A 27,140-nucleotide genomic window follows, 5' to 3' on the forward strand; every position below is an offset into this window, starting at 1 on the left:
TTGCGCGTTTTAAATCCCTGATCCTTTTTTTTGAATGATAACTGGGGAAAGGAAGGAAGAAAGGAAGATCATAATGGGCAAAAAAAAAAAAATAAATAAATGAATAAAAAAAATTAAATAAAATAAATTTTTTCAAATCAAATCTTGTTATTCCCGATTTTTTTTATTCGAAGTCTGCTAATAAACAATTACAGTTAAAACCAATTAAATAATTATAATCTCTTAACCAAACAACAGCCTGATTATAATTATCCTTACGTTCTGCCACGCAGTTAGACCCCCGCGTAATTAGACACGGTCCTTTGTCCTGTTGTCCACTCAGCGTGACGTCACTAACAGGGCCGGGCATGTCCAGTGTTAGGTATTTACTGGTAAGGAATGAATATCGAGGAACAATAAAGCAACTTTTCAGTAAGTCAATTTTTACTGAAGTACTAAATTGAAAGGAACGCCAAAGACGTAAGTACATGTATTTAAACCATTGATCTTTTTTTCATAAAAAAAAAATAATAATAAAATTTAAAGTCAAAATTATTTTTACTCTCAAGATAAGACAAGACATACTTCCTCTTAAAACGTATTATATTCTCAATTTCTCTGTTTACATGTAATCTCAAAGAATAATTATAACAAAATATGATAATTATCATCAATTAACAACGTTAATTTTATAATATTATTTCAGTTAACCATGGGATGCTTTGATTCCTTAGGATATATCTACCTTGTAATTGTTAATGGACTATTTATGGTAAGTATTGCGTTTTTTCCCTAGATTTCCTTTTCTCTTGAACATCTTTTTTTAAAATTCTTATTAGGCCTTAATTAATCTAAGTCTGCTGCGATTCTCAATAAAATTCCAAGAGACCACAATTTTTAAGTGATGTCATTTTGAATGCGTGGAATCAAGGGCGAGGGACATTTTAGCGAAATTGCCAAAGGTGTGAATGGACAATTTAGCGTAAAATTTATAGGACAATTTAGCTAAAGAAAAACAGTTACCTGCGAAAAAGATTTTTTAAGAAGTTAAATTTAAATTTTCTTTAGAGATTCAATGTGAAGTGAGCAAATATTGACCAATTAACTGCAAAGTGATTACAAACTCTTACGGAAGCTCCAATGGAACAGATAAAACAAACTCGACCCTAATATACTCAGGAAAGTACACGAGAACATGATAGAACTTCTAAAATACTTTTAATGAAATAAAACCCTTTAAAGAGATGTTCAATAAGAATAACTTGTTTTTTTTTTTTCGAACTAGAATTATTCTTAGACCATTCTCATTGTTCCTGTTGATGAGCATTGGTTAACGAAAGAGAAAGATGCACGTATATATTTCTGATTTTTTTGCAAAAGTGTTCGCTCAAATTTTGCTAAAATTTCCTTTAAATCTTTCATTAAACCTTCAAATTGTCGCGCTGCAGGTTGCACAACAGTATTACATTCTGCTATATATTCTTACCAAAAAATGCGCAAGTTTGAGTAGATGTGATTAATTTAAAACAAACTTCTGGGAAGTTTCCTTTTCAGACCTTGTAAAACCATTCTTTATAAAGATTTTAGTACCAAAAAATACATAGCCATCCAGCAAGGCACGCAAGTTTGTCTCGGTCGAAGCAGGTGCTTGAAAATCTAGTCCATGGCCTAATCACTCCCCACTCTTGACAGTATAAAGAAAAATCAGCACGCCCTAAATTTTAATAAATCTTTTAAATACATGAAGTTTACATGTTGTTTTTCATCTCATAAAAAATTCAGCTCCAGTCTCGTATCAAAATGCCCGAATCGGAAGGGAAAATTCCGGGATTATTTTCATGGCGTAAGCCATGATTTGACATGAACCCGAGTGAAATAATGTTATGACACCTGTAATTTGTGAATTTCATTGAATTAAGAAATTTAGGAATTGCAAAAGAAAACCTTGATGTGTAATTATGGAGCTTTCAGTTATTTTAAATTTGAGTGTGGAGACAAACCGCCGTCTTTAAAATTGAAATCAAACGCCACACTTGTATTGCCATCTCTCCCACCCCCTCATTATCCTGTACACTATTCATATTTTGTTACAGTTATTTGCCATTCTGTTGATCGTCCCGGGGGCTGTGATGCTGGCAGACATCACATACGTGAATGAGAAAGTGGTTCCGCTGATGAAAACCATGTCAGTGGGGAGCTTTAACGCGGCGGACCTCGCCGACGGGCTGGCCATTACTATGGTGGTCATAGGGGGTCTCATCCTCGTCATAGCCACCCTGGGGATCTGTGGCGCCTGCAAGAAAGCCAAGGGTTGTCTCTGTGTGGTGAGGTCCTTTGTTTAATTAAAAAAAATTCTATAGTTAAAATAAAGGCTGATTATTTGCTTTTGGTGACATTAAGTTTATAAATTTAATAATTATTTCATCATTCCTATATTTAGTATTCCCTCATTGTGTTGAGTCTGCTGGTTGGTAAAGTCATCGTTGTGGTCCTGTGGGTTTTGATGAATGCAGAGGTAAGTACTTCAAAATTTATGCACATTACGGTATTTAAGGAAACATTCATGTTTTAAAGAGTAAACACAATTGACATAATCTTGTTATATCAAAATTATAACTTGTTTACAGTTAGATTAGCATTATTGCTTTCAAGACTTAGAAATGTTGTTTAAAGGTTTTTTAAAGCTTGAATCGTGCAATATTACGAAACCTCGAGATTTACGTACCTGATGATGTCTACACAGATTTAATTTGATATAACATTACATGTTGTATTTTTATTGACAGGTACAGTCGTACTTAAAATCTCAGTTGTTGTCCCAGCTAACGAATAAATACTCGGCGGACGACCTAACAACGGACGAGATATCCACAGCATTCAACTTCCTGTTTATGACGGTAATGCAGCATCAATAATAAAAAAAATTAATAAGAGGTTTACATTAAAACATTCTTTATTCTAAAAATTATGTTTTCAAATATATATGAGCATACATTATGTCTTGTACATATCGATGTATTAACTGTTTGGTATGGACGTTTAAAAAAAAGAATTATTCCTAAGTTGCTGAAACCTAAAATCAATGTTAAAAGAAAAGTTAAACCCGTTTTATAAATTATCGTGCATTTTTAGCTGGAGTGCTGCGCAGTAAACGCAGTGACGGGACAAACAAACGATTTTGACAACACCCCTTGGATAGCTGGAGCCGGAAGTAAACACATTCCCATCTTTTGCTGTTCCGGTATAGACGCCAATTCTGCTGGCGCCACCTACACGGCCTGTACAGACAACGTGAGTGCGGGTTACTACAGCATTGTAAGTCTTGGTGATATCTTTCTTCCGATAAATAATTAATATTTGATAGCTTACCATATGGACTGAGTGGGTGCAACTGTCAGATTAAAAATCAACAACCTCTGTCTCTCAGGACGTTGCACATGACTGGTTGAAGATATTATCGTCATGCAATATTTACATTATTCCTTGAGTGTAGTCGACTTACCCTTTACAGTTTTCTATTTTATGTCGAGCAAAGCTCCTGATTTTGATCATTCAAATGAAAGGATTCTATGGAAAATTCTCTCCCTTATACCATCCAAATGTAAAATATGAAAGTGACTGACATATATCTCATAGTCGTTAACTTTGATTCGACCCTGAAATTTTAATAAAAGTCAACTTATTTGATCCTGTTTCATATTTATTTGTTATAACAGGCACGTAGCATCGTTTTTGAAAGGGGGGGGCAACCATAGAAAAAAAAATTTCTTTACTTACCTGTAAAAGTTGACAAGCAAAAAAAAAAAAAGAAGAAATTTGGCCAAACTCGAAAATCCAAGTAGCCAACTTTTTAGTGGCCCCCCTGCCCCCCCCCCCCCCCGTTGCTACGTCCCTGTATATAAGGTAAACGGCAATCAAATCAAATTGCTGGGTGTATGTTCGATCCTGTTACATGTAAACCGTATGTATCGTTTGAGAGTTTGATTAAAGATTCCCACTCAGTTTTTAAGGCACCTAACATTTCGTAATTTAAATTTCATATGAAAACGGTTTATTTGTAACTTTTTCTAAAGGCTTTATTGGCAGTATAACCTTGCACATGTCCATTCTTTTTCAGGGCTGCTACGACGCTTTTTATAATCTTATTATGAAATACTCGATCTACTACATTGCCGTTGGAGTAACAATACTTATAGTCGAGGTAAGATTTGATTTGAAATAAAACTGCAATGTTAATTAAAATAATATACATGCAGGTTAATGAAGACGTCTTTGATATCTATAAATTGTATATGAATTATTGGTTTTATCTTAGAAACAATTTTTTTCTTTTTTCAGGTCCTAGGGGTTATATTTGCCTGCTGTATGTGCAAAAAAATCGGCAAGACGGAAAACGGAAAAGTTTAAGGGACAACTGAAGGAGAGAATGTTGCAACCTCTTTAAGAAATTCAGTGTATCTGTGATATATTTATTATATTCTTTTGAAAAATATACATGGACGATATTATTTACATCACATCATTACTGAAATTTGTTTAAATAAAGATTTTATAACAATTGCATCAAGAGATTCTCATTGAATGAGAAAGAATGCTACATCTCACAATTTGTTGTGGTCATTATAGCAAAATTACTTGCGTAATTTCGGAGAACAAAAAAAAAATTGTTATATATCGTAAAAAACAAGTATATATGCATTCGTGTAATTTAAACTTTCAAGATTTTTTTTGTTATTGTAAAATACGTACAATTTTGATTTTAAACTTTAAATATATGGCACATTGTATAAAACAAATGTTAAACATACATAGTACATGTTTAGCTTCAAAGAATTGTCAAGAGAGAAAAATCAAAGACGGATCACAATTTGGATCAAGCTACTGAGACAAAAAGTGCACTACGGTTGATTTTCTGGACGGAATAAAGTATTTACGGACACACACAGTCGTTCATTTTCCTGCTACACCATTTTGGCAGCTCCGGATAATCCCGTTCCGTCCTCGCCTCCGTTCTTTATGATTATAATGGCCCCAACGAACGCAACAATCTGCAGGACAAAAATTATCAAATTTATATTTTCAGTATTTTGTCTACCTCAACAAATGATAAAAGCAAAAAGACAACAACAAATATTCAAAAAAGTAAAATTTCAACCCTAGTGATAAGGAACACCCCAAATTAAACTCTAACATGATAAATAAACTTAACTTGACCTTTGACCTTTTCAGCTCAAAAACAGTAGCTATGTCTTTTTAGGCTATGCATACGGGGTTGTGATAAAACATTTTATTTATAAAATCTCGGAGAAAACTTAAGATATAATCTGGAAACTGTTATTTGCATTGTATGAGTTTATTACCTTAACCTTTGATTTTGATCTCAGTACCAAATGGGGTATTGTTTAGGCCATAAGTTTGGACTCTGAAGTGTTACACACTGTCAGATAGTGTTAATTTCTGACCTACATCTTTGACCTCAAAGTCAATACAGATCTTACTATTGAGTTGTGATCAAATATCATTGCAAAAGCTCGGCTTTCTGAGATATCGTCATGAAATGAAAGTGTTACACACAGTGCAAGAGTAAAAAATTAATAGCAAGCTTTGTTATGATGAATAATAATAATCCTGTTCACAATATCGTTTCATATTTCCCCCATGTTTTTGTAATTTGAAGTTGAAGAAATTGACAGCCTTAGAACTTAACACTTCTTCTCTTTAGAAATCGTTAATTCAATGTATAAGTAATGAATTAACAATTAGTATTAAAAAAGTCAGTCAGCATTTGACTTGATAAATTGTATTTGCTGACTTTCACATGGTCATTGTATCGACCATAGAACTTACGAAATGATGACTTTAAACGAGACTGCTGATATTCTTCAACTTGCATGCTTGTCAATAATTTACCTCGTTTTAGAATTTGTTCATATGTAGAGCATGCTCTTGTGTATCGAATCAACTGAGATATATACACTCCGTATGCAGGTGATGAAGGTTAAATATTGCTGCATAAGTAAGGGAAGTTGACGATAGAAAAGTTAAAGCCATCACGTTTATCATAAAGCTTGGTTGTTAGATTACCATTAGTGTCTTTTTCAAGTAAAATATCCAAGTATGAAACAGATGAGTCAGACTCAGTGGTATCTTTTATCTCAAGCTCTCCAGGATATATCGTATCGATGTAGGAATGGAAATTACCATGATTGTTAATTGACAATACGTCGTCGATATATCTAAATATCGAGTTGAAGGATACAGCAAGTTTTTTTCTTCTTTTCATGCATAAGATTTTGCACAAATTTTGCTTCAAATGAATACAAAAATAGGTCTGTTAATTACAAGTGCAATTGGTACCCATGGGAATTCCAATAGATTTGTTGGAAGACCTGGTCTCCAAAAACCACATGGATATTGTCAATCAAAAACTCAAGCATCTTTTTGAGGTCAACTTCAGAGTACTTGTGTGTGCAATCAGAATGTGTTTTAATAAAATAAGTAAACTTACGAGTTCCATTTTTATTGAAAAACAGCTGTTAATGATATCAAAAAGCCTTGACTTTAATTTATCGTGGGGAATGATTGTGTATAAAGTTGAAAAGTCGTAAGTTTTTAAGCTGTTGATTTTGGTAAAATCTTGTGATTTCAAATTATCCAAAAGTTCCTTGGAATTTTTGAGTATCCACATCTGATTTACAACACTTCGTCAGTGTATATATTGTTGCACAGTGCTCTTGGAAGTTTCTTCTTCACCACTGTTAATATCTTAGTGAGAAGTAAAGAAAGATGCTTGATTGAACATTTATTGGAACCCGCTACGTATCTTTGTAAGAATTCTTATGAAGTTTCGGAATCTATTATACATGTAGTTCAAAATGATTTTAATTCTTTGGTATATTAAATTATTTCTTATCCTGATAGGATAAAGATCCCGATCTAACTCTTATCTCGACAGGATAAAAATACCGATCTAATTCTTACCTCGACTAACAGGGTAAATATCCTGATCTAATTCTTACCTCTACTAACAGGTTAAATATCCTGATCTAATTCTTACCTCGACTAACAGGGTAAATATCCTGATCTAATTCTTACCTCGACTAACAGGGTAAATATCCTGATCTAATTCTTACCTCGACTAACAGGGTAGATATCCTGATCTAATTCTTACCTCTACTAACAGGGTAAATATCCTGATCTAATTCTTACCTCTACTAACAGGGTAAATATCCTGATCTAATTCTTACCTCGACTAACAGGTTAAATATCCTGATCTAATTCTTACCTCGACTAACAGGGTAAATATCCTGATCTAATTCTTACCTCGACTAACAGGGTAGATATCCTGATCTAATTCTTACCTCGACTAACAGGGTAGATATCCTGATCTAATTCTTACCTCTACTAACAGGGTAAATATCCTGATCTTATTCTTACCTCGACTAACAGGTTAAATATCCTGACCTAATTCTTACCTCTACTAACAGGGTAAATATCCTGATCTAATTCTTACCTCGACTAACAGGGTAGATATCCTGATCTAATTCTTACCTCGACTAACAGCGTTAAAACTCCGACGACAATAAACGCCGTGCTATAACTGCTGAGGGCATCATACGTGGCATCATAACAACCCTAAAATTCGTATGAAATTCAACTATATAAAAATACATGAAAATATGAATAAAATTTAACATAAATTTAAAAAAATTGCAGTTTGAGGTTGTATTTAAAGAATATCTTAAAATTCAATCTCTTACTTAATGGTCATGACCACCAAGGCATCTTAATGTTAGAGTTCACGCACATGTATAAAAATCTCATTCTTAAAAGGGCTTTCTAATAAAGAAAATAAAATCAAAGAGACTTACTTTAGTGTGGTAGCCTGATGTGACGGTAGTTGTGCATGCAGTGTTAGTCGTTGAGGCGTAATTGGAGGCTGTGACTCCAGTACAGCAGAATATCGGGATTTCTTTACCTCCGTTATTGCCTCCAGTGATCCACGCCGAACTATCAAAGTCATTTGTTGTTCCGGTTACTGCAGTGACGCCACAACAGGAGAGCTGTAGTAAAAATGAAAAGTGTTCTGTTAACCACACTCACACGTACACCCTCACCCATACCCTTACCCTCACCCCACCCACCGCCACCCCCCCCCCCCCCCCCCCCACACACACACACACACAGAAAGAGAGAAATACTTACAGACATGAACATATAGTTCCAAGCAGTTGAAATTTCATGCGTTGTCAAGTCGTCCTTTTGATAGTTGGTCTGAAGTTGCTTTAAAAGTTCCGTTTTCATCCAACTTTGGATCTGAATGCATCAATAAAACCAACAAATGTGAATTACATTCATTTTCACGATTAATACTTCATTATTTCAATACTTCATTTATTTTCATTTCTGATTGATTATTTTAACACCTTGTCGTTCATAACAATCCACAAAATAACAACCACCAGCTTAGCCAGGAAGAACACCAGCACTACAATGGCATACTGCAAAGAAAATCACGACAACCAACATTAACTTCATCAACGATACTAAAACATAAATAAAGAATTTGATTGTTTTGTCAGATTAATTTCCAGATATATCTGAATGAGAACCTCAACAGAGATAATACAAGCTGAGGATGAAAGTTGAGAAACCCACAACACTTGACGTTACATATTTTTATCATTCAAAAAATATAACCCCATTAAAATGTGACAAGTGCCTGTGGGGTAACCTGTGGAAAACTCACAATGATGAGGCAGCACTTCTGCTGACAGAAGGCCCCGCAACAGCCTAGTGTTGAGACAATGAGGACAAAGGCGCCAAAAACGATCAAGGTCACAGACAGATTTTTGGCCAGGTCCCCAACGTTTAACGCACCGAATGACAGCTGTTGTAGCAGGGGCAATACTTCATCATTGATGACATCAACATCAGCAAGCATCAAAATTCCTGGAATAAGGATTCCAAGCCCGAGCAACTAAAAATTAAAGATGATGTACTGTCCTTAAGATCCATGTATATGGTAGGCTAGTTGATTAAAAGGTAAAGGTATTTCAAAATGTATACATGTATTTGATAATGAATTGAATGGAGAACTACAAGAATCCCTGTCTTGATATGGGAATTGGGTTTTTAGTCCCCTACATACTGATGAAACCGGATGGAACTATAGTTCTCCTTCGAGTTTTTTAGTTGTCTTTCTCTCTGTCAGTCTGTCCCACTTCGTTTTCCGCACTTTTTTTCTAAACGCTCAAGCAGATAAGCTGATTTCTGGTATATGACTGTATCTTGATGAGTTACGATCAAGTTTGCATTGCTGATTTTTGACGGAATTATGGTATTTTTAATTTTTCATAAGAGGGTACATAATAGTTTGCTTGTGCAAAACTCTCTTATTTTTTATGGCCTTTGTAATTAATTTGGAACTCGAATGAATTCAAATATAAGTGTATGCAACATATGATTTCATCCATACTGTCTCTAGATTACTGAAATGAACCACTGATATATGGAGATAATTTTTTTTTGTCTGAGCAACTTTAAATCTATTAATTCGTTTTCCGTTCACTTTAATGAATATTTTTGAATATATTTGTTGTTAAGGTGTCCTTCTCGAGAATTTTTTCTTTCATGTGGAGACGCCAACACTTGCCGATGGAGAGCTGCAAGTTTTGTCCTATTCTCGGCACTCGGGGCCATTGAGCAGTGAGGGATCTTTTTCGTACCAGCATCTACTGCGACGTGCGACCTCGGTTATACAGTCTCATCCGAAGGACCGGTATCCATGTCCCCAAAGTGGTATTCGAACCCGCGAAGTAAGGATAAATTCTTTACCCCGTGAGTCTAGAGCAGACGTTCTACCACTTTAAAAAGTGGGAGTTGAAAATCAGCATAGATAGATAAAACCAAAGATGAATGAAGTAATTCTCAACCATCATTAAAGCAATCACAGGTTATTTTTAGTATTGACATTATTATGTTAAAGAACTAAATTAAAGACTAAAATATTTTTTTATATAAATTTCAATTTGTCCAATACTTAATACTTCCTGTAAGCAATACCACTGGTTATAAATGGTAAAAATGCCAGTGTTAGTTTAACTCCATGGATTGAATGATAAATAATAAATCAATATACCACTGAACAGGAAAATCTATTATGCCGAATTTGGACTTTAAATTAGACGAACCAAAACAAACGTGATCTTATGCTATATCAGTTTGTAAGACAGAGGATTTCAAAATCTCAGGCCCATCGTAAGGTCAATGAACACTGAGATTTAAATAAGAATTGTACACCTTTTCATTAAAATGAAGTGTGGACGATTAGAAAGACATACTGAAATCTAAATACCCCCACGACCCCATATGTGTTCAAACATTTTGTTTTTCAAAAACCATTCGAAGCACACGACCTATAAGGAGTGTACAACAAATATACAGTACCATAAATATTAGGTTGATGACCACTAAGAAAAATTTGACACATTTTCCTCCGCAAGACAGCGCCATTTTGAATAATTACACCTGAAAAAAGAAAACACAGTTCAATATACCGCTGTATATCGAAATATTTTACAATGCTATGTTTTTCCTATGAACAAAAATATTAATTATATAAGTAGGTATTTGACAGTTAATTAAATACTACAGCGTTTTGGTATCTACAAGGATTCTAGAAAGTTCACAGTAACAGTGACATTTTGTGTCGACCTACTTTTAAATATTTATGATAAAAATATAACACTCCTAACAATTTGCACACGTTCAGATGAACCAATATGTTAATATATTTTTTTTTTTACATTTCTGAACGTGTGTTTTAGTGTGTTTTTGTATGTTTATTGAAGGACAATAACAAAATAATAAACATTTCTGATATACAGATGTTAACGTTAACAAATTTACTAAAGGGGAAGTATTTATTTAGGAATGAAACAAATTAATACACCTGTGTGTGAAACAAAGTGTGTTTTTGTATGTTTCAAAATGAAACAAATTAAACACCTGTATAATGTCAAACATGAAACAAATTAATACACCTGTATTGTTCAAAATGAAACAAATTAATACAAGTATTGAAGTATTTATTGTCAGGAATGAAACAAATTAATACACCTGTATTGGCTATTATCAAAATGAAACAAATTAATACACCTGTATTGGCTATTGTCAAAATGCTCGGTATGAAACATAACGAAATATTTTCAATAAAATAAAATAATAAATTTATGATCAATAATACAAAATGTATGATTTTCATGACTTGTAATTCATTAACCTGAAGTTTTAAAATATATAAGGTACTCGATTCTCCCACTTACCCTTGATAATCTCTTCTCTCTAGTATATTCCTCACTTAAACGAGAATTTATGACATGGAAATATTTTTACACACTGCGTAAATGGTTATTTCCAAATACATCGACGTCTAAAGATCGTTCAAAATTGTTCGATTTGTTTGTTTAAAATGTTCATGCTTCATTGCATCTCTACACACAAATGGCGTTCGATAAATAATAATTTTCATTTCTTTTCAAGTTGCTCTCAGATAAAAGATTTAAATTTGTGCCAGAGCTTTTGATACATCAACAATTTTTTAATACCTTAAATACATGCAAATTTTATCCTATTAAAATCGTCCAACTTTTAGCGTTAACGATTGAGGGGGAGGGGGGGAGGGGGTATTGAAGTATGAATGAAGCATATAGAACACAAAGCCCTAGCGAAAAGTAAAGATGTTCTTTATTTGATTTTTTATGGATAGACCTGAAAGCGTCATTATTGAAGTTTTACGACTGAACCACATCTGTCATTAATTGAGATGTCTTTTACAATATTATTTATATCCTTGTGGAATTGCATGCATTTAATGAAAAGGCAAGTTTATTGCATACTTAAATAAGAATCAATAATTTAAAGTAAATAGTCAGACAAAACATCACTTCATTTTCGTCTAAAACAGGAATTTGTGGGACAGAAGTTCATCATAACGTGTGTTTGTTTCGTGATGTAAAGAGTACCTCAAATTTCCATCAGAATTGATAAAATGTCTGCTTTGGCACCCTATCATGGCCTCCTTGTATGCCTTTAGTGTTACATGTACAAAAAGAACTTTGTTATTTTTGAGAAGTGTTTTATGGGGTTTCTATTTTAAGTTGTCAGTGAATGAAATGAGGTTTGTAATGTTTTACATTTTAAAGTGAATATATATTAATGTTTGAAATGTTTGAAAATAAATGATGGAATGTAGGAATATTACAGAAAATCTTATGCATTAAAGAAGAAAAAAAGAAAAGAAGAAAACACTTACTGTGGCCTTCAACGCGACATTTAGATATATCGACGACTTATTGTCAATTAACAATGGTAATTTCCATTTCTACGTCGATACGACATATCTTGGTGAGCTTGAGATAAAAGATACCACAGAGTCTGACACATCTGTTTCTTACTTGGATATTTTACTTGAGAAAGACGTTAATGGTAATCTAACAACCAAACTATATGATGAACATGGTGACTTTAACTTTTCCATCGTCAGCTTCACTTACCTATGAAGCAATATACCTTCATCACCTGCATTCGGAGTATATATACCGGTATCTCAGTTGATTCGATACGCAAGAGCATACTCTACGTATGAACAATTTCTAAAATGAGGTAAATTATTGACAAGCAAGTTGATGAAACAAGAATATCAGCAGTCTCCTTTAAAGTCATCATTTCGCAAGTTCTATGGTCGATACAGTGACCTTGTCAGCAAATACAATTTATCATTGAGTTAAATGCTGACAGACGTTTTCATACTAATTGTTAGTCCATTATTTATACACTGAGTGACGACGGATTTTTCCGTTATTTCCTGATCATGGCAAGGAGCACACGGCGGGTGTGACCGGTCAGCAGGGGATGCTCACTCCTCCATGGCACCTGATCCCACCTCTGATGTTTCGGAGGTCCTGTTTGCTCTGCTCCTATTTTGTATTGTTTTATGGACTTTGAGATCGAATACTGTTCGTTATCTCCATATCCTTCACCTTACTAGATGTCAACTATCATTTGACAAAGAAAAATGTCATTACATTTTAGTTTTAAATTTTGATCATTTTTGAATATCTTTATATTGAGCTCTTCTTCTAAAGGAGATCAATGTAGTCAGAAAATGACCACAACCATCAAGCACTCCTAAAGTGTAGCGTTGAATTATATACAGGAAAAATGTGTTAAAATCCATGTTTTTATTATAAACAAGAATACATTTTTTTTAACTGATATACCAGCAACTTCATTCTGCGTGTGTTCACATTAATAAAACTCTCCTTTCTTCTTAGGTGAGCGATGTGGCCAATAAGTTTGTCATTTCCATTTGCATTAAACAGCAAAACAAAAGATGGAATGAACCTTAGACTTATTGTGACCAAATATTTGAAGGTTTATTTAATGTTTTTTTTTTCTTTTGATTTAGATAATGCCACTAAAACAGCTCCAGACTGATAAACCACATCTTGGATGGCCAATTATCAGAGAACAACTATCAATCATCAATTAGAAGCACTCGTTCTCCTTTGCATGAATCACCATCAACCAGTAAACCAAATACATACACTGCCAAACTAAGGACACCTATATCAACCATTACCAAAAGTCAAGTTCAGGAATTCCTATATCATCGTGGACTGAAAATGAGGAACGGCTTCTGACAGATGAAAGGTATAGCAAATCTACTGAATTATTTAAGACAAGAAATAATAATTCGTTGTGAGAAGGCAATGTCTTCAAGACATTGCCCAGAAACTACTTCAAGTTTTCAACACAAAGATCACTGGAAATCAAGCGATGTATAAGTATAACTCTCTGAAGAAAAAGTGGAAAGTTAGTGATGCACCATCAGGTTCAGCTGCGAAGAAAGTCCTATACAAAGATTGTACAAATGCAAGCACAAGACCAAAATTTGTATTGGACACAGATGATGAGCCTACTCAGTAATTCAAGCTCAACTTCAAAGGAAGGTGAAAAAATTCTGATCCTAAAATAGGCTCTTCCTCGGTGTCCAACACAAAATTCAACACAAAATGCAGGAAAAGGAAGTATGATGTATACACTCTTATTCAAAAACATCATGAAGAATTTCTTACAAAAACAACGAAAGTACACGAGAAAAAACTAGATAGATTTGATAAATTCCTCTAGTTGATGGAACAGAGTAGATGAAAAATAAGAAACTCGCCTCTTGAACCAATCACGGATAGTGATTAACCGGCATCTTTGAACATATGAAAGTGTTTCAATATGTTGTAATTGTTAACCATTTTCTGATATTGTTTACTCAAGTTTGAATGTCTTGTTTATACACTCAGTACAACGGATAGTGGTTTATCAGCATCCTTGAACACATGTTATGGAGTATACACTTTTTAGCTTAATTTTACACATCACATCAGTATTCCTAATGGGCATATGATTGTCTCGCAGAATCCTGAACCTGCTTTTCACTATTCCAAAGGCTCACTCAACAGTTTGCCAAGCACTAGATAGTTTTCGTTAAACCGAATTGTTTGTGGTGATAAATTCCAATAACTTTTTATAGGGTATATGAGCCAGTTTTTCAATGGATAGGCATTATCTGCTGAAATGTGGTGGTTTTCCAAAAGAAATTTACCAGCTTTTGCTTTTCGATATAATTTCGAAGGACTCTGGTCGACGTCATGTGTGCATCCCGGTCATCCAATATATGCACTAGTAATGAGGAGGTTGTGTACTACCACCTAAAAGTATATAACACATAAATATGTTAATATGGAAATGGCAATATTCTAATTGCTGCACAATCATTCACTATCTTTTTTTTATTGACAACACCATCATACATTGGCATATAGTCATGAATACAACAATTAACATACATAAAATAAAATATCAAAGAAAGCATATCAGTTTTGTTGAAGGTTTTCTTTCCTAATATCAAAGCACTTTTTTCAAAAAGTTACAATCAGATACAAGTGGGACTCACCAGGAATCAACTCCTTTTAAATTATTTGACACAGGGATATGAAAGTTTTAATATTACGAAGTATATCTCATAATCTATACTTTCAGAAAGTACACGATTTCCAGCACATGTAATTTAGAAAAGTCAGGCACATGTGATGTGTGGATATAGAAAATGTATATGCATGTAAACAGTGCAACCTGAAGTTACATGAAAGAATGACCTTTGCGGTTGTAGTAATCATTGTCCCGATTATGGACATGAGTAAAGCGTATGCGGGTGCCATCGATAAACCCAACCACTAAGGGATTCCTCCAGAATTCGTCACTGCTTCAGAAATCTGTTGCTGTGTAACTACCGAGGGCAAACATATAATCTACAAAATGAATAAACATGTTAAAGTTGTGTAGTTATTACATCCCTTCCCGAAAACAGATTGCGCTGTGTACTTTGCATGTCATACTTACACGTTTCTGTAGGTTTAGAAGGGCATCAGTAATGGATGGAATTATACCATACTGTAGAAATGAACATCCCATACAATGTCCACAATTGCGCATAGAATGTTGATTTGTTACGTAATTGAGGAACACAAAAATTGACGATCTGGAGCAACTAGCGTTACTCCACCAACATAGCAATGCATTAAATCAGCAGCAATTACCTCCTGAATGATCTCTGCCTGGTCACTCTATAAAGCACTTTAAAGTCATCGATATTTTGTAACAAAGTGATCCCGCCAGCAACTTGCATGTAATTTGTAATTTTTGGAACACTGTCTCTCGGAATACAACTTTGTGCAAATAAAATTGTATGAAGATTTTGTTGAAAAAGAAAGTTGTCATGACTTCATCAGTAAAGAGAAAATCTGAAGCGGCCACATGAAGCAATAAAAAGGGTTTCATGTTGTCTGTCATCCTTTTCTTAGGCCTCCAAACACCAAATTGATCCCTCTGGATCTTGTCTACTGACGCTTGCTTGTCTTGCTGCTGAACTGCTGCTGCTGCACCCATTCAAGTTTCTGAGATCCCCACATAGACGTTGTATTGAAGACTTGGGATGGCCATTGTGAGGGATTAGGATGCCATTGTATGATAAAAGAGATCACTCTCCTTGTTTGAGGAAAAGTCACGTCTAAATATCTGTTGTTGCTGCTTCTCCTGCATGTCAATATAGCGGCTGACCAGTTGTTGTACATCAGTGTGGAAGCGGCTCCAAATAGTCTTTTTAATGCCTACCACGGCTTGCTTAACCCACTCCATAAAGGCATCATGCTTATTCGGTTCAGGTGTATTCTTGATGCGACCCAGCAACTCTCGCTCCAAGTTAATAAGCTGTTCCTGGCTACTTGCCAGGTCTGCCAGATTTCATCATCGGAGGACCGGTTTTGCGATTGGGAGGCTCTTGAATACGTTGATGTTGAAGATACACCAGTGGAAGTGGATACCAAAGTACGGAGAACATTACCACTTTTTTCTACTTTGAATTGAGCCGTGAAGGGCTCCAGCTTCAACGGTCGAAGGTTAGTCATGCTCTTTCCCGGCTTCAGGATTTTCTTCTGCAGAATTTTCAAGGTCTCAAAGCTTGCAACTGCAAATTTTTTGAGGATTTCGGGGCATTTAAATTGTAACTGTGACAAGTTCGAAGTCTCAAAATGAACATTACATATTACATCACCCTTAACATGTAATTGACAGGTGATGCTTGGTGAATTTTTAGCGCTGATGCCTGATACGTCTTGGTATGATCGGCGCAAGGTCATTGTAGGTCTTCTTAGGATCGTCATCAGGAACGTAGAGAGATTGCAGTGGGAAATTAGTGAGAACGTAATGAGAGCTATGTAGGAGCGTACTTGATAAGTTGCCGACTATACTGTACTACGCTTTCACTGCACTTTTACTGCCGGTCACAAAGATCTCTTCACGATGCTTCCGATGTATGAATACTTTTAATGTGTTTATATGGTTTTATAGGCCTTTTCTTAAACAATTTTTGATGCAAAAAAAGATCATGAATTTAGGTTTCGTAGTTTTTGTATATTTTTTTTTCAATAATGCAAAAATTTTCATAATTTGATATCTTACAAAATCCCTTGAATGCATGCTGATATTTTGTCTATGAACATCTGATGGCACTATAATCTTAAATTAAGAATATCTTGAAAAATTATCAATAGGTAAGGTAGCTTGCCGTATGTCTTTAACTCTGATTTTTCTTGGCCAAGATACTGCTACGCTTGTGTGGAGCATGTTCAAAATAAGCATGGCGAGATCGTAGAGCTCTCCGATCATGAAGAACCCACTGCGATCATACTACGCTTCTGAAGAAGCCACTACTTTTTTCCTGCACGATCGGCCACGTTTTCGGCCACACTTTGATCATAGTTAAAAGTGGTGTCTTGTGAACGGGGGGTTAGGAGTTGATCTTTTCTTCGCGAAATTAAATTCACTGAAGGAGGTTGAAACCGGTTCTTCGGATGCTCAGTGGATCTAATTATTAAATATAAATCTGCAACCCTTCACCCAGAGAATATAAAACTCTATCTGGACGTTTTTGTTGGCACTGCCAACTATTTGGAATTTGTTCAGCACCTGAGATTTACCAATATATCTTGAAAGTAAACTTACTTCGTGTTCTGATAATATCCTTATCCTTACACGGAAGGAGGTAGGGAAGAGAATCAACTTCGTCTGTCCTACTTGTCTTCTTTTAGTTGCTCTCCTTAAAACATTTACATGTATAAGCCTCAACTCCTATTTAATACAATGTCTTTCCTTCAACCTCATTCTCATTCATTATGATACACTTGGTGGGACAAAATTACTTGTTAAACGTTCTGCCTCTGTTTTATCCGGAAAAAAGTAACTGATGATAATCAATACATTGGAAAGTGAAATTAATTCAAATGTACATTCAGTACATAAAAATGAACAAAAAACAGTCGAAACAGTTGGTGGATTAATGCCAGCACAGCACTGAGTCGTATAGGATGACATTACACCACGACTGAAATTAAGATTTGGCTGTTGTATTTGAAATGAAACGATTCAGTACACACACTATACAAAGCAAGATGATCATTGAAAGCTAATACCTTGAAAATGTTCAAAAGAAACCACTTGCCTCACTTCAAAGAAGTTTACAACGCATGTTTTTTTCCGGCAAGGTTCCAGGAATTCATACCTGTATTTAGGTTACAAAATTTTCAGAGTACACGTAATTGTTTGGTTTATAATTTGAACACAAAATTTTGCAAGTATTATAATACTTTTGTATTATAATGCTTTCCTGTACTTACACTTACGCTGATGCATATCTTAAAAAATTATAAATAAACTACGTGTTTTCCAACGCCATATTTCTCTCTCTGTCAAAGTAATAAAAATGGAGGATGAGGCTCTGATAGCAGTGTTTATCATCGTACTATGCATTGATACAAAAAGCAAAACTTTACTTGTGAAGACGACCATTTTTATTTAACATGTGTTTTTTTTTTTAGCAATGATAAAATAGGATGACCTCTAGTTTCATTACATTTCATTGGTTGAAAGTGATAGGTAAGTTAAGACTTGTATTAGGAAATAGAGCATTGCTCTATTCTTAATACAGCTTTATAAGATTCGAAAAATCTTATGATACACTGTAATAAGAGTGTATACACAGAAGATTTTGTATTATAATACAAATCTTATAATATAAATCTTACCGTGTATACCGGCCTTTAGATACAACTAATTACGATTATTTTCTCCTTCACTCTGTTCATCCGCAAATAAAACATTTCTTTTCTGAACCATAATTGAAAAGAGACTAAATTCAGAAAAAAACAAAACATTTATTAGTTATAAGTTGTATACACAGCTGAATACAAAATATTTCACTGTTTTTTCCTTTATATAATGTACAATTTAAAGTTTTGTAAACAGAAGCAGACGAATTGAAATCTTATTTTATATTTAAGATTTAATGAATATATTCTTTAATTTTACTTATAATGTACAATTCTGAAATTATTATCATTCTGAAAATATGGCGTAAATCACAGCTTATGACTTCGTTATTACCGATAAAAAGTTATCAAAATAACCAGTATATTATTTTACATTGTACTTCTTAGCTGAACTCGAATGAATAGAATACGCAAACAGCTGTTTTAATACCCAAGACATTTTTCACATAATAAAGCGCATATCATGCTTACAAGAAAACATATCGAACACTCTACACATTAAATAGTTCGCTTACCAAAAGAATTAAAATATAGCTTGCCAGTGGAGAGTATATTATTTTACAAATCTTGCCACCACTTTCTATATACTGGGTACTCGGGTTATTAAGCGGTGAGGGATCTTTTTTGTGCCAGCACCTACTGCGACACGGGACCCCTGTTTATACGGTCTTTTCTGAAGGACCGGCCTCCACGTCCCACAGTCGAACCAGCGACGTAAGGATCAACTCCTTACTTCGAGCAGACGCTCTAACCACTTTGCCACGTTTTTGAATATATAAATATGGTGGACTACTTACCTATCAAGCAAGCAAGAATGTTGAAGATGAAGCAGTGCCAGTGACAAAATACATGATTGACTCAAGCAGACCTGTCTGGAAAGAAGGCTTAAGAAGAAGAAACAGATGACACCGAAAGACATGCACCTACATGTTTGACAAATTATCTGTCCTTGATGGTTTTGTATACGGTGATACTGGCATTGCGATTGCGTCATACCACTGTAAAACTTAAATCGACACAACAAATTTACAAAAACCCATCCAAGTGCACAAATTATTAACCCGCCTTCGGTCTATTGTAAGACTGGACCTCTTCTCTTTCCACCTTTTAAACGCAATAAATAGTAAAATCTAGAATTACTGGGTAAAACTTTTTTGATCTTGGTTGATATATCTCACTTAGTGTATAACTACATGTAAGTGTATAAGCTTACTTGCAGTCCTTTCTGGTTTGAAAGGAAATAAATGACAAGATGGTTGATTGATTGATTGTATGTTGTTTAACGTCCCTGTAGAGAATTTTTCTCTGATATGGAGACGCCACGTTTTGCCGGAGGAGAGCCGTAAATTTTGTCCTTTAATCGACACTTACGGCCATTTAGCAGTGATGGGGCTTTTTTCGTGCCAGCACCTATACTATGACACGGGACCTCGGTTTATACGGTTTCATCTGAAGGACAGGCCTCCGCGTCCAACAGTTGGACAATTTTGAACTCCTTACTTTAAGACTTTTGAGCAGAAGCACGAACCACTGTGCAACGCGGGCGACGGACAAGAGGGAGAAAAATCTATTTTAATGAGTATTTAATTATAGCTCCACTAATTCCCCCTTTATTTGACTACACTATAGAAATGTCATTCCCAGTTATAGATTAAAGAGCAGATTATTCACTACTACCTAGAATACAAGGAAATCAGACCTTATGGGTGTGCATGAAGGGTTCTTAATACAAACTTGAGACAGCGTCGCTTCTACAAGGTTAATAAAGTGATTAACATTCATGAAATGTGTGATATATACAGTCATTTATTTCTGTCAACATATTAACAATATATACATTTTTAACAACAGTTAACATACGTTTTTTTAAAAAGCAAGTCAATGTTACCTATAAAGAAATTAAGCTTTTGTGTTCATTTAAATATAAAACAGACTGGTTATACTATTTTATTTTTCAAAAGCGTTCATTTCAGGAACGATCTTATACTAGTACTACACTTATTGGTGTAACTGTGAAAATATAAAATGTCACAAAGTTTAAACAACATAAACATTTAATACTATGCCACATTATAAGCATTATAGCCGAAGAGAGGTACAAATATAATAGTAGTGAGGGTTGAATAGTGAACATTTCAGCACCAGGATCAAATTATGTCAAGAAGTGGACAAAAGATTTTCAAATAAGTAATTTAACAAGAAACACCATTCAAAACAACAATGTATAAAGTATATAATAAATATTGGACGGAATCAAGAACAAGACTAGTTGTTTTGTCACGGGGTCCGTTCGATGTTATTTTCCCGCTACACCATTTTGGCGGCTCCGGATAAACTCTTTCCGTCCTCGCCTCCTTGCTTTATAATTACAATGGACCCAATAAATGCAACAAGCTGGAAGACAAAGAGTAATTTGAATGCGTTAATTTAAGTTCAAGAAATACTTGGTGTAAAAATTGATAAATCCACTATTTTCTGAAATTTGTTTATCAACGTTTTAATCGGTATTTAGAAGCGCCTAGAACTGTCGGTTCTAAAAATTATGTTTATGGAATTATTCAGTGCAGTTTTTGATGCCATCACCTATGACGTATTATCCAATAAAATATATTGAATATGAATAATTGAAATTTAATATGGATAAAATCTGTACAACACTTCTCTTGGATAAATTATAAAGTTGTAATATTTTTTGTGATAGGCACGCATTATAATAGAAACTGAAGAGTGCCAACAACCAATTTTATTAATACGATGTCTTGTGATTAGATCGCTGACCATATCTGTAGATAGTGCTCTTTATATAATAACTGTAAAACCAGAACATAAATATAAAATACTTAAGTCTACGAGTGACAATGAGCAAACTATTCCCTAATGCACTTGGAATTGTGTGTCTGGACAATTTCAGCTAAAAGATAATACACAATGTAAATTCTAATTTATTAAAGATGAATCTAGTTTACAAAAGTGACATTGGGACAGGAAAATGAATGAGAAGGCAAAGTAAAATAATTTGCTTTTTTTTTAAATAATAAAAATCACTATGCATTGTACATGCTTTAGTCCCTTTGCAACTTTTCAATCCTCTTTGACAACCGGGAAAACCTCGGAATTTTTTTTCATTTGAAGAACAAAAACCCAAACGAAATGTCTAGTTGAGCCTCAATTGTCGTCAACTAGCAGTCATTCAGTCGTCAACTGAGAACTTGGAAACAATTGACTTCTAGGAAAAGAATGCTCTTCTGTAAAATGTCAACCATTTTTACCTAAAATGATCAGTTGACTATCAAGTGACTGCTAACTTCTTCAAAAATTTATGCAAGAAAAGATTTGTCCATTGTTGAACTCTCCAACTTTGTTAAATCTTGCAGACTTGACTCTAGTTGATCAGTCAGTGTTAGAAAATCTCGCTGACTCTATTTACATGTATATATGTTGGGTTTGAAATGACAGTATTATGGATTAGGTTTGCAATTCATAATTCTTTCAACAAGCTACATTTGAATTAAGTAACATTTTATAGTATGTGTTCTGTTTGAAAGAATGTGAAGAAGTTTGAATTCGAAAAAAAAAAATATTATGACTGATTCAGCTTTAGCAATGTATGTAAGTAGAAAATTTAATGACTTTTCTTATTATAAGAAATATGACTCGCGCCGGGGTCACATGATTCGTGGATGGGCAGAACGGTGCATTAAAATCGAAGATGACTACTTTAGTTTAGATATAAAATGGAAGTATTAAAAATACAATTCGCTCGCGAAATATTTTATTACACCTCGTACGTATACATGCAATACTTTTAATTATAAATACATCTCATGTATATCTGAAGAATGCATTCGAAGTTTTTCCCCCGTAGTTTGTCAAAGAGGTTAAAAAGTTTTCCTCATCCAACGTGCAGACAATGACCATGACCACATAATACCTATTTGGTCTGCTCCTTTTGTTCTTCAGCACGTGACTGACCTACTTTGTAGATCAGAATAATTCCCGCCAAAATCGACAACAACTACAAGTCACATACATAAAACTTGCTCTTCAGATTGAGATCATAAAGTTCTACATATACCTGTATACCTACTTTTATTTATAATTACGTCTTTAGCATATAAAGTAAGTGATAAAGAACGCATGTATAAACATTTGTTTCTTTCTTATGATCCAAGTTTTCAAACATTGTTTTTATTTTCTGCTAATCTCAGCCTTCTGACTGTTTTGTCGATTAGATATATTAGGTGTATCTTTAAGAAATGAAAGCTGATGGGTTTTTTGTCTCCGAAATGCCCATGCTTACCTCTACCAGTAAAATACAGATTCCAGTTGCCATGAATACCGTACTGTATGTGTCCAGTAAACTATAGGTGGCGTCATAACAACCCTGAAAATATCGAACCAAATAAATACACACCAGTCTGTTTTGTCTCATTTCTTTTGCCCTATACATGTACATCATAGATGGTGTCTGTATTAGCTGATAATGTACAAAGTTTTACGGCATGCTTATGCTTTTCAGACAAGTCCCTCCAAGGAAAATGATATCTTAAAGGTGTATAACAAAACGTTTATCCTTTGGTTGTGAGTTGTATATTTCTTTGATCAAGAACCAAACTCCAAAGCTTGCCCGAAAGGAAGTAATTTCTGTTAAATGTTCGCTCATGGTGGAATTCATATGCTAGTACATGTATTGCTCAATGGTTTAACTTAGGTTATTTTATTTAATTTTGTATTACCTTGGTGTAATAACCTGATGCGACAGTGTCCGTGCACGCACTGTTGGAGTAGGTGGCGTAATTTGAGGCGGTGACCCCTGAACAACAGAATGTTGGAATTTCCTTACTTCCGGCACTTCCAATCCATACCGAGTTGTCAAAGTCATTTGTCGTTCCGGTTACTGCATTGACGCCACAACAGGAGAGCTGTAGTGATATGTATATTTTGTTCACAACATGTACTAAGGAAGAGATAATTCAAAGGGAGATGATAGAGAGGACACTTACAGTCATAAACATATAGTTCCATGCCGTAGAGATTTCCTCTGAAGTCAGATCGTTATATTTATAGTTCGTCTCGAGTTGGCTAAGCAGTTCTGTTTTCATCCAACTCTGGATCTGAATACAAGAGAAAAATATTTTTGAACACTTTAAAAACTGCATCTTAGACTATTCTTTGTATATGTTTTATATGTAAGAGCGAAATTTACCTTATCGTTCATGACAAACCACAATATGACAACCACCAGCTTAGCCAGGAAGAACACCAAAACGAGAGCGGCATACTAAAAAAAACAATGTCCTTCTACTTTTGTAATGATGTACTAAACACTTGAAGGAAAAAAAAACTACTCTCAGCACATAGGTAGCCAGAAGTTGTAATATGAACGCAATGAAAACTACTCACAACGACGAGGCACAGTCTTTGTTGACACATTGCACCACAGCAACCCAGCATCGACACGATGAGGACGAATGAACCAAAGATTATCAGGGTCAAGGACAGACCCTTGGCAAGGTCACCCACATTTAGCGCACCGAATGACAACTGCTTCAGCAAGGGGAGTATGTTATCATTGATGACGTCAACATCAACCAACATAAGAATTCCTGGTATTAGGATGCCGAGTCCGAGCAACTATAAAAGTATCACGTGATTTATTATTTTGTGAGGGTTATGGCAATAAAGGTGCTTGTACTAGTCTTGTTAGTAAAATACCCTACTTATATGAAGCGACAACTTCAAAATGCTGTTTTTTTTCTATTCAATAGAGAATGAAGAATTGGGATCATAACCGATAAAGAGGTTTAGAGGATATCAAATATAAACATGATCATCCGTGTAATTAACTGACGTCTGTCAATGAATTTGAATTTTACTTCTTTCTTTGTGGATTTCATATGAAGATATTTGAAAATAGCAATCAAACGACTCTTGTGTCCTAATTATACATATATTAATGTTCATGTATTAAAGGTATATTTTATTTATATTTATCGTACACAATCCTGTTCAAACTTAATCCCATTGAAATGTTGTATCAACAAAGTAAACATACAGTACCATAAAGATCGTGTTGACAACAATCAGGAACAACTTCATACATTTTCCTCCGCAAGATAACGCCATCTTGGATACCTGTACTTGAATAATTATATACGTCAAAGGTCATTACTAAGAAACATAGCAGTAAAATGTTATATATAAATTACTCATAAAATTCGATCTGTAGTACAACCAAGATCACGTCGTTATATGAATGTATTCAGTGCCACTCGTCACCACAAAAAAACCCATTAAAATAGTTAATTTTAAACGAAATTCATAATTGGCAATACTACAGTATACTGAAGCTCAACTGACCTCTAGATAGTGTTGAAAAATCCGTATATCTTTGATATTTTCCTTTATTTTGAGTTTTTACTTTCCTGAAAATGGCCTTTTCCTTCAAACGACCGTCAGTCAAGGTTGACAAAAACAGTTTAAATCAGTGAATAAAACTCTTTACAAAGGGGGTCAATTACCAGGTGATTACAAGAACTGACCGATAACAGCTCTGTCTCGATCGTTAGAACGGGAATCTCTCCACTCAATAATGCAACGATATCGATCAATTTAAATATTTATCCATTGGTGAAGGAAACTGCGCATACACCAATACACCGACACATCAATATTTAATCCTAAAGCTATTTCTGACCAGAACTTTGTTTGTGATATATGTTGAGATTTTCAAATTAAACACAGATTAATTCACTGTTCGAGCGTGTATGAAAATGAATTAATCTCTTATAATCTAAAAATCATGATCCCTTATACATGTAATGACGCATATTAAGCACGTTGTGATAAAAAAACAACGTACATGTACCTTAAACAATTGTACCTGGGGATCGCGGTACAGAGAAATTGTTTTTCTAACATAGGTAGGTACTTCACAGTGGCGGATTCAGAGGGGGGGGGGGGGTTACGAGGATTTGCAAAAAAAAAAAAGAAGAAAGTCCCAAATTTTTTGTTTGTGTTTTTACTATAGAAAAATGTTCAGTGAAAGGCTAAAGTTGTAATATTTAAAAAAAATTCGGATGTGAATACAAAATGAAACCCTACCCCCTTTACAGAATAGGATTTTCGGGTTCGGAGATATATTTTCCTTTCTTTTTCAAAAACTTTTCAGATAATCCATTCAAGTACTTTTTACTAGGATGATCAACCTCCCACTTAAAAAAAACCATACTCCACCCGGTATCCTATTGAGTTATTTAACTAAATGTATGTTATAATAACTCTTTTCCCCTTAACCCCCCCCCCCCCCCCCCCAACCCCCATTGAAAAATTTCTAGATCCGCGCCTGCTTCATTCGAGACGCTGAAAAATAAAGAAGGGAATAAATTGAGTGTGTCAATTTGAAACTTTTTTTTCACGATTTTTGTTTCTGATATTCTTGATCACCCAGTTTAGACTTACAATCTTTAATTTTTATAACATTCACATAAAAGACTGATAATATTTTTTTCTTTGATTTTCTCGAATGATTTTTAGAAAGTTCCCATAAAGCCGAAAAAAAAGGTTCGCCAAATACGGATAACTAAGTAATAAGTTCACTGTTTGTTCGATTGCTAAACATTTAAAGACAGTGTTGTTGAACAACTATATAGTAGTGTTGTAAACAAGAGGATTAATTAATCCTGTTAGAGATAATTCATTGGACGTTCGGAGGAAAAGCAAGGAGACGTTTGTTCGTATATTTGTAAATTCTAATAATCTCAGATCCACTCACATGACCCCGTATCGTGAACCAAAACAAGCAACTTAAATATTTACAGTGCAAGTGGACTTATGAAGAGTCAAATTAAAAAAAAAATCCTAATTATTCAGAGATATATCTTGCTTTAAATAAATCAAATTGATTAGGATATAAATTTTACTTTACACGAACTAAGCGTCAACCTACAAATAACCCCAACGGAATTGTGATATAGCTAGGGATACTCGTATGTAAATATAAAATATGTATATTATTTTATTGAGATAAATAACTTAAAAAATCCCCCACAAGTTTGTATTCACATGTACAGTCCCTTATGGATAGCGATACAAGGTACTTTCAGTTGACCAACAAAGATTCTGAAAATGCATGTCTTTTCTTTATATTTCATTATATACATGTATATTCTGGTTATAAAAATGTCAGCATTAACAGTCGAACATTGCAAAACATTATTCTAAATCTAAGAACATTTATTCTAATAACTAACTAAATAAAAAGAAACACTAAGCATAATGTGAAGATACTTTATTATACAAATACATATATTACACTATACATACAATAGCTGAACATCTATACGCTATTACAGCTTTAAAAATTGTTCTCACCTTAATAAGGTTACAACTTTTAACAGTATAGTTAAACATAGATATAAAAAGAAGCTTGTTTAA

At 34.3% G+C, this 27,140-nt stretch overlaps 3 protein-coding genes across 3 annotated transcripts; 1 reads left to right on the forward strand and 2 right to left on the reverse strand.

The window, feature by feature from the left end:
* The first annotated feature begins 691 nt into the window (after positions 1-691).
* Positions 692-4,401, forward strand: LOC134239101 (CD63 antigen-like). The gene is made up of 7 exons (XM_062721257.1): positions 692-751; positions 2,073-2,303; positions 2,420-2,494; positions 2,766-2,876; positions 3,112-3,294; positions 4,097-4,180; positions 4,318-4,401. Exons 1-7 carry the CDS (start codon positions 692-694, stop codon positions 4,384-4,386), a joined length of 813 nt encoding a protein of 270 aa, XP_062577241.1. The 3' UTR covers positions 4,387-4,401.
* Positions 4,402-4,598: 197 nt separating this feature from the next.
* LOC134239100 (tetraspanin-9-like) lies at positions 4,599-11,424 on the reverse strand. The gene is made up of 8 exons (XM_062721256.1): positions 11,307-11,424; positions 10,429-10,509; positions 8,729-8,959; positions 8,406-8,480; positions 8,185-8,295; positions 7,851-8,042; positions 7,531-7,614; positions 4,599-5,027 (listed from the first exon to the last, which is right to left on the reverse strand). Exons 2-8 carry the CDS (start codon positions 10,492-10,494, stop codon positions 4,941-4,943), a joined length of 846 nt encoding a protein of 281 aa, XP_062577240.1. The 5' UTR covers positions 10,495-10,509; positions 11,307-11,424; the 3' UTR covers positions 4,599-4,940.
* A 9,197-nt stretch (positions 11,425-20,621) lies between these two features.
* On the reverse strand, positions 20,622-25,380 carry LOC134239102 (tetraspanin-9-like). The gene is made up of 8 exons (XM_062721259.1): positions 25,065-25,380; positions 24,765-24,844; positions 24,108-24,338; positions 23,911-23,985; positions 23,708-23,818; positions 23,441-23,626; positions 23,005-23,088; positions 20,622-21,098 (listed from the first exon to the last, which is right to left on the reverse strand). The coding sequence occupies exons 2-8, from the start codon at positions 24,828-24,830 to the stop codon at positions 21,012-21,014; spliced, it is 840 nt and encodes a 279-aa protein (XP_062577243.1). The 5' UTR covers positions 24,831-24,844; positions 25,065-25,380; the 3' UTR covers positions 20,622-21,011.
* Between the last annotated feature and the right edge of the window lie 1,760 nt (positions 25,381-27,140).

This window comes from Saccostrea cucullata, unplaced genomic scaffold, assembly GCF_032062105.1.
Source record: "Saccostrea cucullata isolate Sc308-1 unplaced genomic scaffold, CSIRO_AGI_Scuc_v1 ctg376, whole genome shotgun sequence".
Taxonomy (NCBI): Eukaryota; Metazoa; Mollusca; class Bivalvia; order Ostreida; family Ostreidae; genus Saccostrea; species Saccostrea cuccullata.

Bases quoted from the DNA above. Each gene is read 5' to 3' on its own strand.
- LOC134239102 (XM_062721259.1), bottom strand. From the start codon at position 24,830: ATGGCGTTATCTTGCGGAGGAAAATGTATGAAGTTGTTCCTGATTGTT. The intron at 24,339-24,764 runs GTACTGTATGTT...ATACTTTTATAG, and splicing joins TTGTCAACACGATCTTTATG to TTGCTCGGACTCGGCATCCT. The intron at 21,099-23,004 runs GTAAGCATGGGC...TTTGTCTTCCAG, and splicing joins TCTGTATTTTACTGGTAGAG to CTTGTTGCATTTATTGGGTC.
- LOC134239100 (XM_062721256.1), bottom strand. From the start codon at position 10,494: ATGGCGCTGTCTTGCGGAGGAAAATGTGTCAAATTTTTCTTAGTGGTC. The intron at 8,481-8,728 runs GTGAGTTTTCCA...TTTTCTTTGCAG, and splicing joins AGAAGTGCTGCCTCATCATT to TATGCCATTGTAGTGCTGGT. The intron at 8,043-8,184 runs GTAAGTATTTCT...TTTTTACTACAG, and splicing joins GGAACTATATGTTCATGTCT to CTCTCCTGTTGTGGCGTCAC.
- LOC134239101 (XM_062721257.1), top strand. From the start codon at position 692: ATGGGATGCTTTGATTCCTTAGGATATATCTACCTTGTAATTGTTAAT. The intron at 2,495-2,765 runs GTAAGTACTTCA...TTTTATTGACAG, and splicing joins GGGTTTTGATGAATGCAGAG to GTACAGTCGTACTTAAAATC. The intron at 3,295-4,096 runs GTAAGTCTTGGT...ATTCTTTTTCAG, and splicing joins GTGCGGGTTACTACAGCATT to GGCTGCTACGACGCTTTTTA.